At 39.1% G+C, this 16,954-nt stretch overlaps 1 protein-coding gene across 2 annotated transcripts in view; it reads right to left on the bottom strand.

Annotated features, from left to right (window-relative positions):
* Window positions 1–463: 463 nt before the first annotated feature.
* LOC111235719 (mannosyl-oligosaccharide 1,2-alpha-mannosidase IA-like) overlaps window positions 464–16,954 on the bottom strand; it is a 185,198-nt gene continuing 168,707 nt past the window's right edge. For both annotated transcript variants that reach the window (XM_022764232.1, XM_022764231.1), the window contains exons 7-12: window positions 16,839–16,932; window positions 15,091–15,206; window positions 11,537–11,756; window positions 6,658–6,830; window positions 4,157–4,272; window positions 464–1,973 (exon numbers count right to left, since the gene is read on the bottom strand). In XM_022764232.1, coding sequence (XP_022619953.1) covers window positions 1,832–1,973; window positions 4,157–4,272; window positions 6,658–6,830; window positions 11,537–11,756; window positions 15,091–15,206; window positions 16,839–16,932 — 861 coding nt within the window. In that variant the 3' untranslated portion in view covers window positions 464–1,831. The remainder of the gene's footprint in view (window positions 1,974–4,156; window positions 4,273–6,657; window positions 6,831–11,536; window positions 11,757–15,090; window positions 15,207–16,838; window positions 16,933–16,954) is intronic.

The raw sequence follows: 16,954 nt of genomic DNA on the forward strand, positions 1-16,954 counted from the left end.
TCATGTCAATAATGCATGCTGATTCTATTTAAAGCCAATGAAAAATCACTTCGAGCCATCAGACTGAAATTAGGATTCAGATGACAGCAGGTAGAGCTGAATCATTTGGGGAGGATGATATTAAATCTTGCTTTGTTGGCCTGTCAACGTGAGAGAGGTGCGACGCTAAAACCTCATTACTCATATTCTGGTCATGATTGCTGGAACTTTCCACAACCCTGAGACGTCCCCTTTTAATTAAATCGGTAATGAATTTCCTGGAAGCAAATACCGAAACAAATGTTAGCAGCAAATGAGTCCGGCTTCCTTCCTTTTTGTTAGTCACTACAGGTTGTTTCCTCCAAAGGTCACTATAGATACCCACTGCACAAATCAAACAGTCAGACATTGGTGTTTTGTAAATAATTAAACAAACAAGGCCAATAAAAAGGACACAACAACTGTGATTGATTTAAATGTACAAAGTTGCACAGGTCTTTTATCAGTATTTGAAAATATTCAACAATGAAAGTTAAATCAAACAGTAAGAATAAGTAATAACAATAATTAATATCAGCAATAACTAGACTTAAAATCAGAACTTTTTAGTTTTTTTTTCTTTTTTACTGAAACACCTGAGGGAAGCAAATCAAAAGAGAACCCAGAAATAAAAATAACCACTGAATTTTAGAAAAAGAAAAAAAGATCACAAAATAAAGTCAAGACAAGCTCATACAGGGGTCACTCACTTCATCTGTATGTACAGCACATTCACTCTACAACTGTGCAGGACAGCAGTGATGAAAATGAAAACTCGTCTCCGCAGTCGAACAGCCTTTAACATCAGTATTGGCAGCTGTATGGAATTCACATGTAAAGGCAAAGTGAAGCAGAAAACTACAACAGAAACAGGAAAACCCATTTGGAGCTAGCTGGCAAATGCCTTCTTTTTCCTTTATGCTTGTATTACAGTCACAGAACTGACAGAACTCCATTTGTTACTCTGATTTGAAAGGCTGAGAGGACTGAGAAAGCATTGTCCTGTTCAAAAAGTAACCCAAGCATACAGTGGAAACACAACCCAACATCATTTTTCTTTTTTAAAAATGGTCCCTGGATGTATAAGACACTGCCACCTTTCCTGACACCACCTGACTTTAAAAAATTCATTCAAGCTTGTTTCAGTAAGAAACATGACATCAACATTAGTTTGCAGGGGGACTCGAGAATCACTTTTCATGTTTGTCTGTACATTAATCAATATTCATTACAATTCAGTCCTCATAGTAAACTTTACTTTCTGTCAAATCTCACCAAAAACACATTACTGGAAAAGAGGGAAATAGAAATGCAAAGAAACCTTTGGTCAAAGAGTGTACTCACAAAGGAAAAAATGCAATGACAAGATCAGAGGAAATCATTCATCACTCAAGATTAACGAAACAATGAAATCAAAGAGCAAAACTCAAGTGGTTTTCTATATGTTTCTCTCTCTTTCTAACAATATGGCCCATAGTTCAACCCTCCTCCCATACATTTGGGTCTGTAAGTTATACTGGTTTCCTCACAGAGGAAAGAAGGAAAGAAAAAGGTGCTCTTTCATGAAAGTCATGTTTGTCTTGATTGTCCACAAAAAAGAAGTGCCAGCAGGAAGTAACCCCGGCGAAAGGATATACAATCACAGCATAAAACGACAACATCCTTTACTGGAAAGGAATTGCGAGTCCGTAACACGCTCCTGAAAAGACTCTGAACCTGCATTGAATTGGTGTTTGTTTTTGTGTGACTGTGTGTGCACATGACCTGTGCAGGTGTGTATGTATCTGCCTCTGTTGTTGGGTTGTCTTCAGTCTTATTCAGAGACTGTCTTATCCTGTGTTGCTTCGTCCTGCAGGCAGCTCTTACGGATGATGGGCAGTGGGTGGGCTTCTGTGTTGAAGACCCAGTCCTCCAGTGGGAGAAGGTCATCGTCAGAGAAGAGCAGGTACAGATACCTAAACAAGCATAAGAAAACATCCATTTAGTTTAATCAAAATCTAGGCTCACTGAATACTTTACCTCTGCTTTCTGTTTCTTTCATATACTGTAAATATCACTAAAATATCAGCAATGTTTTTTTTTTTTTAAAGCTTCTCGCAACGGTTCTAAGGATGAGTGTGAGGAAGAGTAGGCAGTCAGACAAGATTATATAGTTGATGTTGCTCCACTCATCCCTGGAGCCTCCGCTGCATCACTTGAGTGGTGAGCCAGCAGGTGAATCCTCAGGTGTGGTGTTGTTGTAAAGTAAGTCGGCTGCATGTTACAAAGTCGACAAACAGCCTCACTGTGTTGGTAGTTTTGACATCTATGCTGTAGAAATTCAACACTCTTACTCAGACGCTTTGCTTGCTAGTGTCTCATGTTATTTATTTGCTTAGTCTACAGATAGGTCAATAGGACATGCAACGGAGAGCGCCCTCTACTGGCCCTAAGGAAAACTAGTTCAAACAGTCTGATGCGCTTATAGACTGTAAATTGAATATTTAGCTTCAGCCAGTAGCTGGTTAGCTTAGCATAAAGACTAGAGAAGGGGATGGGGGGGTTAACAAAATCCACCTACCAGCACCTCTAAAGCTTACTGATTAATATGTTACATCTTGTTTGATTAATCAGTGAAAACATTGTGGTTTACAGGTTGTGGTTTTGTTGGATAATTTCTTGACCAGGTGAAGTAACCAGCTCCTCCCTGTGATGACAGGACTCCAGTAAATCACTGAGCACAGCCAAGAAATAGTCCCGTCACCCACAGTCCTGTCATTTTTACCACTTTGGTTTTTGTACAAATTAAACAAATGAGATGACATGTGATTTTAGTGAGCTTTACTGGTGCTGGAGGAAAGAGCCAGGCTAGTTGTATTCCTCCTGGCCATAGCTTCATATTTGCTGCACAAACATGAGAGTGGTATTGATCTTCCCATCTAAAAAGGTATAAATGTGCTTTCTGCAGTAACACGATTTCTTTGATGTAGAAAAGAAACCAAATTTTAGCTCCTAGATTTGTCCAGGACAGTGTAGCTCTTTGCCACATATACACATAGCCAGGTTTGTAATCTGCATGAGTGAAGATAAAGAGAGTATCACATTGGTAGCAAAGCAGTGGAATGAAAAGAAACTGTAGCTATACATCAACAGGGAGGCACAAAGAGGGAATTTGTCAGAAAAACTTTGAACAATACCCACTTGATTTGTGTAACTCACATAAGCTTTAGATAATGTTTTAAATATATTTTTCCACCAAACAACTGTGGATTTTGTCCCCCACTTACATGAAAATCAATTTATGAAAGCACTTTTAATGATCAGTGTGAACAAAGGATCATTACAGTAATTACAACCTATTTCAATGTAAATGTGGGCACACAGTATTGTTTTAAGACCGACTTCAGAAATTGTGAACCTATCTGAATAACATTGTGTCTTGTGTGCATGTTAACAGTGGGTGATACTGCTCCATCTCAAAACTGTTTCTGACACTCTACCTTTTTAACAGGAAAAAGTAGAAAATCATCCTTCAGATACATTCCACATTTTCTTCAAGAACTAATCTGAAGGTAAGGTCATCTTATTATCGTTTACAGCTGTTTTCTGTATCTGCAAAAATGCCAGTAAACCAGAATTTTTTTTTTTTAGAATTGTCACTTCAACTTGAAAGTGAATACACATTAGGAAGAGTGTTATACAAGTTGATGCAGCAGCACAGTCTGGTCTTTAAAGTCACCCTGTCTTCAGGAGAGAAAGGGCTCTTTACTGTCTTTTAACCGGCACGACGTAGCACCCTGAATGGTTGCCGTTGCTTAATGACCCAAGAATGAGGAGAAGTAAAATCGAGGTGTTTAACTGCTCACCATCTCTTTGCCATCCACATTTCTTTTACAAGTCAATAGACGAAAATTACATTCCAAGAGTGATTGGAAACACCTCAGATGATTCCTCAGCACTGAAGGAGAGATTGTGTCTGTCTGACAGCGGGAATACACTTCACACACAGAACAGATAATAGACACAGACGAATCCTCAGCATTCAGTATTGGACCTTATTTTACTCTCCATATCGATAATGGTTTATGAATGCAGAATGTGAAATGCCATTTGCTGCTTTCTGTTACCAAGGGAGATGTGGAGAGGAAATAGGACTTACTTGAGTGTCTCTGAGAGGAAGAAGCTCTGCTGCATGTTATCGTGGCTGACTGTCATGGTGTAAACGTCTCGGATCCCAGAAAAGCCAGACTCCACTCTGCAGTGCTCCTCGAGGGCCTGACAGGAAACGGAGAGAACAGGTTTAAATGTGCAACTGTAACTTTTATTTACGGCCAAGGTAAAGACCACTTCTTGCAGTTGTAAGCTTGATCGTACAAATTCAGTGAATAAGCATTAATTTGTTCATGTACATTTAATCAGCCTTTTCGCTTCAGCACTGTGACAGAACAAAATATTTTACATCGTGCATAGAAGAATTCTCAGGCCATCCATTCATACATTATGGTGCAAAAAGAGACCAAATTTGTGTCCATGTACATCCAAAGAAACTGTAAATGTTGAAGCATGTCAAGCCCTTCAGGTGGCGACACAATTGAAGCCCAAGCAATGCTAAATCTGACAAGAGCTAATGGAGAGTGGCTGAGCTAGCCAAGCGGATTAGCACATTATTACCCCAGCTACAAAGGGCTGGCTTATACGTGCTAATTAACAAAGACCCCAACGTGTTAATACTCTGTGTTCATGAAGAGAAGCGTTGTGCACTGCTTTCAACCTTTGTGCCCGATAATTAAAGGCCTGTCAAACTCGTCAGCCTGATCTCTCCACTTCTGTGCGCACTAAATTAATGCTAGATCTATCATGCCAGCCCTCTACAGTTTACTGCAGCTAATGTCCTGTCTATTGTCGCATTAATAGTGGTGCTCCCTGCACAACCTTCACCCTGCTAGTGGGGTTGCTTGATCTACACACTAATGTATCGTGCCACACAATATCAAGGAAGCTGGTCGAGGGTAATTAAGGGTGTTAAAGGGGCTTGACATAATAGGTGACTACAATTTATAAAATCAGAGTCGTAGCCACTCCTAAGAGAGAAGTATAGGGTACAAAATTATACTGTAGCCTATTTTATCTCCCACTTAAATATAACATGGAATTATTTTTGTACCGAATTAGCCTGAATATAAGGCAACTCTTTTTTTCAAGAGACTATATTTGAGTAGGATGTAGGATGTATTTTAGACTATTTATTTATGCACAACAGCAGATGTTCTCTTTAAATGGAGAGAGTATTGGTCTGTTACTGTTACATTACCTATTACGTTAAAAAAGAGTGCTGGATTATGGGTTGGTTGTAGCCTTAATGTTGCCAGAGTAATGACTTTCTTCAAGTCTGTTTACAGTGGCTGCAGAAGGTTGCGCTTTTATTCCACCTCGCTGCTCTCTATAAAAGGTTATTCTAATTAAACATTTCTGATGGCTCCTGTAACTGAAGAAATTCCTGATGAATGAAAACAAGGCAAAAGTGTCTGTTGATTATCTTTGCTGCACATGACTGATTTACAGGATTAAGACTTGGCCTAAATTTTGACATTTTGGAAAATACACTTATTTGCTTTCTTGCTGAGAGTCTAATGTCTCTGTTAGTTACATTTAAAACTACAGCCAGCAGCTACTTAGCTTAGCACAAAGGCGAGAAAAAGGGGGAAACGGCACCTGTCTCTGTTTTAAAGGTAACAAATATAAGCCTACCAGCACCTCTGAAGCTCATGTATTAATCATTAGAAAGAGATATCACTTTTTTAAATCAGTACAAAAATTTAAGCATAAATATGACAATTGGCTTTTTAAGAGGAGTTTATTGTGCTTGACTATTTCTTGGCTGAGACCAGTAACTTCCCAGAGTCTCCAGCTGGTTGTTTGTCAAAGCTAGCTCTTTAATATTCTTGATATATGTTTATAATCTGTCTATTTTCTTAATCCTGTAAATTTACTATGTTGCTTTTCCCCCTTTTTTCCTGTTAATTGTTTTTTTTTTTATAGACTTTTCCTTTTTCCGATTTGAGGTCGTAAAGACAGAAGGTGTTAGATGGTGAACAGATTGTAAAGCTCACTGAGGCAAATTTATGATTTGTGACCTTGGCCTAAATGAATCAAATTGACTTGACTTGCTCAGAGGCAAGAAACAGTCCAGCGCAATGTCCTGTAAAATGCCAAATTGATGATTTTTATACTAGGGCCTTTGTACAGATAAAACAAATGAGATAAACCTTGTTAGTTAGTGGACTTTACAGGTACTGGGAGGCAGATTGGTCTAACTGCTACCTTTAGAGGGAGCCAGGCTAGCTGTATCCCCTGTTTCCAGAGTTTGTGCTAGACATGAGAGTGGTATTAGTCTTTTCATCTAACTCTTGGCAAGAAAGTGAATAAGAAAGTTTCCCAAAATGTCAAACTATTCCTTTAATTTGAACATGCACTTCCACAGCACTTTTATGAGATAAGTTAGTCTTCATCTCTGACGCCTTTTCTCTAATGGCATCTGAAGGAACCTTTCCTGGAAGGACTAGTCTATTTTAAAGTCTTTTTTCAAAGAAGAGAAAGGGGGCTCGTCTTCAGGTATTCAGGTCAGTAAGGGAAATGTCAATAGTGTATTTTGTGTCTTACCTCAACAGCCTCCCAACCCCACTCTCTGTACTTGGGGTCGTGGGTGAGTCTCCACATGTACATGTAGCTTTCGATGACTTCTGGTCGTAGGATGTAATATCTGTCGCTCAGTCTGGTTGCTGTGGCTTCAGCTCCACCGTCGAATCTGAACGCCTCGGGTCCCAGTTTGGTGGCTGACCAGAGACACAGATGAAAGACAAGAGGACAAAAACATAAATCTTAGTCAGCTGACGGACATCAGCACTTATTCAACAGATCTGCAGTGCATTTCCAAATCTAAAATCCACACACCCTTCCTTTTTCTTTACACATGAAGCATCTCTCCTTATTCTTCCTTTTACTTCCATCATACTTTTACAACTATACAAGACTGCATGGCAAAAAGATCCTATTCATTCATCCTATTCATACGGCACAAAGAAATCTGTCCTTGCCAAGCACAGCGCAGGAGCAACGGCACAGCAACTTAAATTTAGAGACATTCTTAAAGTTGCATTACGGCATGCAAGATCACTTTGAAATTTTATTTCTGCCTGCTGTGCTCACTTTGGTTATACTTTTCTTATTCTTGGACCTTATCATCTGTGATTTCAGTAAACCACTGGCCACTTGGAACATTGGACCGTGGTTGGAGGAAGCAAGTTCTTTGAGGCCAGTGATGGTTTCTGAGTAGCGACATCCAGTCGGACCAATAAGACGTGTGAGTGAGCATGTGCACTCAAAACACAGAGACAGGGAAACAAATGGTTTTACGGCTCCATACAAACCCACAGACTGCATTATACACATATCACTTTAAATGAGGGAAAACAAGACGACCTGTTAGTTTTGAAGTGGCTGAAAAGATCAGTTGAAAGGTAAACAATTAGCTACTGAGGCAAGACAAGGAGATACTGTAGATGAGACAGTAGCTTGAAGGCATTTGCAAGTTTGTTTTGGATAATGACAGGTTGTCTGTATTTTAAATGGTTTATACAGAAGTAACAGTGGTATAAGTACAGATGCAGGCTGTAGATTTCTACAGTCTCAAACAATTCCCTGGACCTTTTATTATCCAATTTTTCCTGTGTTATATATTCTGACTTGGTAAAATCATACATGCCTGATATCCTGATATCTGGTAAATCTTTATTAATAATTCCTAGGTTGTGGCTGAAGACCAGAGGGGACTGAAGACCTTTGCAGTACGAGTCCCTTAACTCTGGAATGACCTGCTGGAGGAGATCAGGCAAGCTAGCTCTTTGTTTTAGTTTTATTCTCTGCTTTTACTGCATTCGTTCTTCTAATTTCATCTGCTGGATTGGCTCTTATTTTAATCTTATTTCTTTGTATTGAATTGCACTATACAGTTCTTGCTATATAAATACCTGTTCTTCTTTAATTAGTAGCTGTTTGCTGTTAATGGGAACTCAAAAATTCCTCCATGTTTAACTTTTGTCTCCATAAATTCAGCACCACAAGCACAATAATGATTCAGTTGTTCCAAGTTGCAACCCCATTCTTTTTGGCATCTTGATGAATGATGTCTTCCCCAAAAGTTCACATTAGACACATGAAGGGATGTCTCAATTCTTTAACCGCTATTTCAACCTCTAGACTCCACACCCTGTTTCCTGACAGGCTGTTGACTCTTGTGACCAGAATGCTAAGACTACTAATGGAGGATCATCAGTAACTCAGAGCAAAGGCAACACAATTGATTTTTCTACAAGTTCATCAGATGAATAACACTCGTGCATCAAACACAATTAAGAAGTTAGTCTCAGGATTTGTTTTACGTACCCTGGGAATTGAATAATAGCCTTTTGCACCAAAATCAATTTTATCATCTTAACATCCTTGATTTATTAACAAGCAATTTTACATAAGTCTCAATCTTATCAAGCTCAAAGAGTACAGGAAATTATATCTAAAAAAGGATAACTAGGCCTTGGCAATCGTTATACAGCCATTGAACCTGTTACTAGACAGATCCATGTTGTGCACAAGACTGAAAAATGATGTTCCCTAAAGTATAAAGGTTACTGTTGATGACAGATTGATTACAGTCATAACCCTGATAGAAATGTATATGTTTTGGCATAAAGAGGGAACATAAGGCCTGTAGTTGTACCTTTTGTGTAGATTGGAGCCACAAAGTCTGAACCAGTTGTGTGTACACAGCTTGTTGCAGTGATGCGGGGACCTTCAAATGCTTTGCACAGATAGAATCATTACAGCTTTCAGAAAATTAATAATTTGTCGAGATTGTGTGAAGACCGAGTCAGGTACAGACCAAAACACACCTAAAATGGTGTACTACGGCAAAGGCATCCCACCCATGGGATGCTTTCATTTCCCTCAGAAGGTTAATTGGCTGTAAGGTTCCAGAAAATAACCTCTGCGAGCTTCATACGAAAATTAATAAAACTCTTCATGACTTCATACCATAAATTCTCCTATAAAGGCTGGGGATGAAAAACATTAAGGTGGAATAATCTACTGGAACCTCAGATGGTACATTTCCACAGTATTAATCGTATCAGCACAACATGTTATACTCACCACTCTACTTATCGTTTTAACAGAAATGTTTTCATACTCTGAATTTATTACAGTCTTTTCTTCTTTGCCAATGACACCATATCATCAACTCAACACCTCCTGATGTTTCTTCCCATTAAACTCCTACAAGACTTTTAATGTGAGAATTCTGAAGGAGCTGTTGGGTTTCATTCATGGTATCTTATTTAGGTGAAGAAATTAATATCTGATGTCTGTACTGATGAATTAGTGCTGTGGAAATTGAAATTATACTGAGTTTATCAACAGGAGAACTGGGGGACATTAGAAATGAAGGCATGTCTCTAATATTAGCCTCTCCCAAATACAGGCCTGGTTCTGTCTGCCACTGAGGTAAATAAAAGCCCTTACCACTATTTGAGAATTTATGGTATTTCAAAAGTTATTGATAAAATGCTGCTGCCAGTAAACCATGCTTGCTCCCAAAATTTATGCTCATAGCCCTGTCTGCGCCTTTTTTGCTGCCACAGAGGAGTAAATTTCACCAGGCAAAATTCTGTCCAACTGTGTTCTGTTATTTCCTCACTGAACACCAATGATTATAGATCGAATATTTATTTTTTTCCTACATTTGAAAGGAGGTTAGAGTCTAAAATAACCCAAAGTGATACATGCAGTGAGTCTGTTAAGTTGCTCTGCCGTACATCAGGTCATACATCTCAATAGTAAAAAAAGGCTATCACCACATCTCTAAAAGCAATAACCTTTCCCTCTTCCTGATGCTTCTTTTGAGATCTCCAGTTTCCTGCACTGGGTTCAAGCCTGCGTCGGTCTTGCTGTGATGGCTGAGATCCAGAGGAGCAGCAGAAGGAGAGTCTTGATGGTATCAGTATTTAAAGACAGCTAAGTAGCAGCCACTTTGCTCACATGCAAGAGGAAATCTCACTACTCTCTCTCTCCTGCAGACAGCTAATCCAGGAGCTGCTAAGCACCATCCAGTTCCTTTAATGAGTAAAGAGAAACCTGCTGGATGATTATGAAAGAGAAAGCCAAAGAAGCCTTTTGGGCCTGCAGATCAAAAGTATTCCAACTGTATCATGGAAACTGTTATGTTATGAGTCACATCAGCTTATTGAAGAAGCGAAGGCGAAAAAAATAAAAATCCTTAAGGATGAATCCTTACAGCCCACCCAACAGTGGAGGAGACAATAAAAGCTTGAAATTAGCAGAGGAGATTATTGTCAGGGCCAAGACAGATGCCAGGGAAGAGAGAGCAAACATGGGTCTTCCAAAAAATAAATGTGGGTATGATTGCTTATATATTCATCCCTTTTTTCACCCTCTTTCTTGCATTTTTCTCCTGAGTATATCTTTAGCCTGTGACTGCAGCCATGTCTTCCACTCTCCCTAATTTGTAGGTTGGAACTGCAGTAAATTTGCCCGTGGATTCAGTTTTTATCGCAATGTTCCTTCTTCCATACTCAATCCCCCTTTTCATTCTTTCTCCTAAATTACAACAAACTGATTATCAGTATCTAACACACTTAGAGGCACCTCCACATCTGCTGCTTACAGCTGTGAGACGATAGAGAATAATTGGGAAGTTTAATTCTTCACCGCTCCTTATTAGGCCTGTCGTCTCTCTGTTGAGGTGAAGAAACAATTCCCCTTTTGAGCCAGGGCAAAATTAAAATGCTTTAGGCCCTTTTAATTTACTATATGCTGTTCTCCTAGACTGTTAATTTTCTTCTGAATGCTACCATAACCCCTCTTAACAAGGCAGATACAGTATACCACGATGGTAATGAACCAAAGCATTTCACCGCCATGTACTATAATGAAAAAACACTGAGAAACACCAAATAGAAATTACTTATAATGAAATTTTTAGCAAAGCTAGCTGCACGGTCAGACCAAAGGATCTCAACAGCCACTAAACTTGGTACAGACATTCACAGCTTCTGGATGATGACTCCTATGTTAGTATGCTGACATAAGCATTTAGCTCAAAGCACAGTCACAGACTCAAGTGTTGTTGGATGATAGTAAGCAAGATGATAACATCATCATGTAATGTCACAAATATTTTCTACTCAACCAGACTGTCTCCAGAACAAAAAAAAGACCTCTCACCTAACACCCACCCCAGCAAACCCTGGGTAAAAAGAGCCTCTCCCATTGTAAAACAGATTATATGGATACAGGCGATGGATCTTTTGATTTGACATGGTACATTTAGATCCAAAACAGCAGGACCAGTCCCTCACCCACTGCCCTACTCCTGCATGACAGTGAGTAGTATTGTTGACCATCTCAAGACAAAGAGTCTCTGCACACTCTAATGCCCCTTCTCAACATCCCTGACATCTCTGCTCACCTGAGCGTGTGTAGCTCTCGTGGCATGTGTGCGTGATCTCAGCAGCCAGGTCCAGGTAGTGTTGCCTCTTCTCCGGAGCTCCGTCATCAGCCCCAATGCCGATCATTCCCCCAGAGAAACAGGCCAGGTGGCCCATCTTGTGATCCAGGATCCCACCTCTCCACTCAGCCATGTAGGTGAGGCCACCAGGTGACTTCTGTACCAGGTTGGCTTCAATCGCCTGCAGCAACACACACGGTCAAGAATGTTTTGTTAATTGTTGAAATGCTGTGGGCCATGTAATTTTGATTCTGTGGTGTAAATGCCATCAAAGGAACCCATGAAGAACCTATGTTTTTCACCAGTGGTTTTTCACTTTGTCTGCCCTCAACATATTTAAATTCTGTACTTGTTCAAACTGCAGCAGCAAAGTTGTGCAGTTCAAAGTAATGTGTACTAATCTGGCCGGGCTTTCATGTAGCCGAACAAATTAAAAGGGAAAAGATTCCATCTAATCACAAAAGAGATTGTTTTGTTTTTCATTCTAGTGTTTCAGTTAATTGCTGCCTGAGACCTGAGAAGTGTCCACACCCAACACCTGCAAAGACAGTTGATCGTGTCCTTTTATGCCTCCGCGTTCAGGTATGCTTCAATACCCTCTTCCTCTTTGTGCTAAAATGCAATCACATTTAAATAAATTCAGCCATTTTCCTTTGATGAGGATATCTGAAACATTGTGTGATGATCACGGTGGTGTTGGTCTCTTTTCATTAAGGCCCTTAAAGAGTATATCTCATAAATGATTGAATTGTTTATCATCATTGTTATTATCAGTATTAACATTTACCACAACTATATCCAAACAGATAATCTACACTTAGTTAAGAAACACTACACAAATTAATTTTGGTCAAAATAAGCTAAACACAGTTTGAAATGATTTCTTTGGTATAACTAGAATAACTAGAATTTTCTGTGTCACGCAGATAAAATTTAAAGAAACTATAAGAACCTGAGTGTTTAAGAGGGGTATTTACATGAGTAAGATTTGCAGTGCTTTTCATTAGGCACAGTGGTAGCCAGAGCCCACCTGCAGTTCTATACTGACCAAACCAGACACCAACATCTACCACTACACAACAGAACTTCAGTGAAGCTAGTTAATACACCAATTAACACACAGACTAGACCGAGTGATGCAACTGATAGCGATAATTGAAGAGACCAGATTGAGCATTCAAGCAGAGACACGCGACTTCGCAAAGTCCCATTAGAGGTTATCTCTACACCACGTGTATGTGTGCAGTCATCACACACATTAGAGATGAGTCCAACTGCTGCTGCACTGTAAACGTCTGCATTTATATGTTAAATTATGTATGTTTTGTATAACACATGCTCTGCACAGATGGAAGTCAGACCTCCAAGGAAATCCATCTGATATGCTGTGAGAAACTGGTCCAATACAAATCCTTTTAAGGGAAAATACGCTGTTTTTCAACCCGTGCCTGAAGTTGCATTCACCCAGTCAGCAGAATGGGGAGAACAGGAAAAACACCAACTCTCTTTTTTTCGAGAAATCATTAAAATGGATATTTTGCACATTTCTGTGTCTTTCTAGCTGTTTCCTGTCTTGGCTTTATAAGACAGAATACAGAAGGACATCTCATGAGATCATTTCTGAATGACTCATCATTTTCTCTCTCTCACAGATTCTGCTGTTCTCTCATGTCCCTCTCACCCACTCTGTCTGGCTTATCTTGCATTTAAAAGCAGGTCTGTGATATTCTGCAGTGACACCCCATAAAGTGCTTATAATTAAAAGTGTAAACTCCCTCTTGGATTTCAGGTCCAATCCTTCAGTCATTAATTTTCTTCTTTTTTTAAGAGCTCTTTCAGGGATGAGAACACACCCTTTCTCTGAAAACCAGCACTGTAGCATGTACTTCTCTTTTCAATAGTTCCCTCCCACCACTGCTGTACACTGTATGAAAAACCTTTCATGCTAAATAAGGGTTAATAAAGATGCAACCTGCAAAAACATAAGACAAAACAAGGTAAAGTGTAAAGTATGGAAGCTTCTAAATACCATGTTCTAAGGAAGTATTTTTCTTGTGGGCTGAGAATGATGATTTTCCTGCTAATTAGCTGTTGTATAATTGGAAAATGCTCTCTTTAATTAGTAATCTACTTTTATTTGAATGCCAAAGATAATGAGTTGTGCTGTGCCTTCACCTTAGATCTCTGTATAAACATACAGTCTATAACTTAATCTGATAGTGAGGGGTCCTTGGCCATTTAAATACCAACTCACAGGGGGGAAGGGGAGTCTATAATTAATAGTGCTGCCTCTGGCTTGACCCTCTGATGAGAACTGAGGAAATCTCAATGGCAATTTTAAGTCATTGTCTGTAATATTGTAATTGTAGCCGGAGGGAATGTGCTTTGCTCTGACATTATCCCCATTAAAGAGGAAAACAGACAGCTTCTGATGTATCTTTATATATGTGTCTACCGTGCAGGGGGTTCATGTTCACAGACATTTTTCTGCAGATAGTGGGAGGGATTACTTTTTACATTACAGTATATGAATACACAAGTCAGTTGCCATCTAATCACATGCAGTACCAGGAACCTTTCCTCTCTATGTTATCTTTCTTTCTTTCACCTAAGACCACTGAGCACATCTCTGTTGCAATGATACTCTCACTGTATATAATCATGGCATGATTATCATGGTACTTAGAATAAAAGTGGCCATTACATCTCTACACGTGGTTCTGAATAAATGTCACTGAATTTCAATAGGAGAGAAACACCCTTACATCTATGCATAAAAACACTGGGTTTGAGCGTTAAAATTAGATTTTTGCTTTACAGTATAACTCCGTTAGTTTTTTTTAGTTTTTTTGTTTTACCCCTTTCAGATACAAACCTTGCTACATAAAAGTGATGGCAATTTAACATGTTGGTATAATGTCTAAATAAGCCCCTAAGCCACCCTTACTTACAAGTCATAGTGGAAATCTTAATAGGTCAGATCTGGTAATTTTTCTGTAAAACGTCCAACAAGTCTGAGGTGAATGATTTGACTTTGATTAGTATTAAGGCCACAGTGGTAAAATTATTTTTCAACTCCAGTGAGAGGACAAACAACATTCTTCTCTTCTACCTTTAATTTTATTTATTTGTTACCTGTTAACTCAATGCTCCCTCTTTTGCATAAAATAATGCACAACCATTGTGGTTCTTTCAATAAAAGTGCATAAATATGAGCAATATTAATGTATATTACCTTAACACCTATGTCTGAATGACAAAAAGCCTTTAGTTTAAAAGATAAATAAAGCTAGCAATGTTACATTTGTTCTGTTAAGGATTTCAAATATTGTATCCTTCCATTAGCTTTCAACTAATTTATCCCCTAAATATTTAAGCTACCTGATGTCCTCTTGTGAGTTTGTGTAAAACTCTGTCTTTTACTAGGCAAATGCCTTTAATTATTTTTATTTTATCTAACTGAGCTTTGCTTGAGTGGACCCATGTGTACAAGAATAGGTTTAAAATTTCCATACCTCCAGTGCGCTGTAGTACATCATCTTGGCGTCGTCATCTGTCTTGTCTGACATCAGATATGATTTGATCAGGTACTCATAGAAACTATCCCCGAGGCCACCAATGGAAACATGATCTACAGGGGGGAAATAGGAGGTAAAAAGAGTTGAATGAGAATAATCAGCAGGGTGACAGACAGGTCCTTAGTCAGGGTATCTACAGTCATTAAAAAGTCTTAAAGCATTGAATCCAGTTTCCTAAAAACCAACAAACAAACAAAAAATAAAAAACTGCTACTGCTAGCCACAGCATTTAGGAAGTTCATTGTCCCTGAATGGACGTAAATTAATTCATGATTCTTCATCGGTAATCCATCCATCTGTCACAAATGTGGGCCAGGTTGTATTGATTTAATTAATTATGTCATTTGGAATTACCTGTATCCAGCTGGGAAGTACTGAAACAATATGATAACAGTAAATAATTCTAGGACATATCCCCCCTACTGGCTTTCCATCATGCTTTCACCAGAATGATTGTGAGACAGGTATTAAATTGCTTTCTATGTAGTATTAAAAAGGTCTTGAAAAGTGTTACATTTAATTTGGTGAAGTCTGCAGAATCCCTGTTAATCCCATCACAAATCAAGTCTTACAAACCAACACATCTGACTAACTCTTGTTAAGCTTTCTGGAATCACAGTGTTGCAAAAGCATTTGTGTCTTTTGATAGAACATCTAAAATATGCAGCTCCGTTCTGACTGTTTGTCACCACTCTTGGCACGATGTTTAACCCACACACTCTCTGTTCACTTATTGTAGAAAATACTTTATTTAAAAGTTAAAACCTCAATTATGTAACATACTTCAATCTTGTGAGTGGAAATTGAAACAAGTGGCTGTTGAGTTTCCTCCTGCTCGCTCCTAAGTCCACAGTCAAATTCATAAAGACGAATAGAATATTGCAGTGGAGGCGTGCATGAGTCTTCTTCAATCCACTCATGCTCGTTGCGTGCACACACACCTTTGCCGACTCCCCCGCAAGGTTATCACAGTGCTGCTGTGTTTGTCCTTGACACAGACAGATGAGGGAGAGCTGTGAAGGCAAAGCTTCTTTTCCCTTCGTGGCAATAAATGTGTACAGTTTTGCTTCTCTACAAGCTCACCCACAACAATTAGCCTCTGTAATCATCCAGATTACCACCTTTACAGTCTCAGCGTCGTCTTATCCCGAACATTTTTTTCACCTCCTTTTAGGTAAACCCAAAAGATCCAATTTCCTGAAGTAATTGAATTCATTATCATTTTAATAACCCAGAGCAATGGGAGTCATATAGCCATTACTATGACCCTGATATTAAAAATGAAAGGAAAAATAGACGGATGGGTGGATGGATGACACAGATGAGCAGCTAAAAGAGCTTTGACACGTGAGGTGACTCAAGGTCCGTCAGTGGTGTGAATGCTGGGGCAAAAGGTAACAACCTGGAATGACATTCAGTGAACTCCCACTCTTGTAATCTTGACCCACATGGGGGGAAAACACAATTACTGTAATACTTAGTAGGTAACCTGAATGACCTTACCAGGGCATTACTGAGATGTAAAATGTATGTTTTGCATTAATGTAGGTAAGCCCCTGACCTTCTCCTTCATTACAGATAAAACTGTTCAACACTTTTCTCCATAAATAAAATGTAACCGTACAATAACTTGACAGATGTTGAATCAGTATGAATGTTCTCAGTACAAGAGTTACAGCACTTACGTTGGACCCAGTTGCCGCTGACTGGACTGAGGAAGTTGGGATACAGTCCGTGGGGTTTTTCAATCTTGTTCAGAAGTTTCCTGATGTTCATCACCTGCAGAGACACCATGGTATAA

The sequence above is a fragment of the Seriola dumerili genome, unplaced genomic scaffold (assembly GCF_002260705.1).
Source record: "Seriola dumerili isolate Sdu_G_001 unplaced genomic scaffold, Sdu_1.0 BDQW01000533.1, whole genome shotgun sequence".
Lineage (NCBI taxonomy): Eukaryota > Metazoa > Chordata > Actinopteri > Carangiformes > Carangidae > Seriola > Seriola dumerili.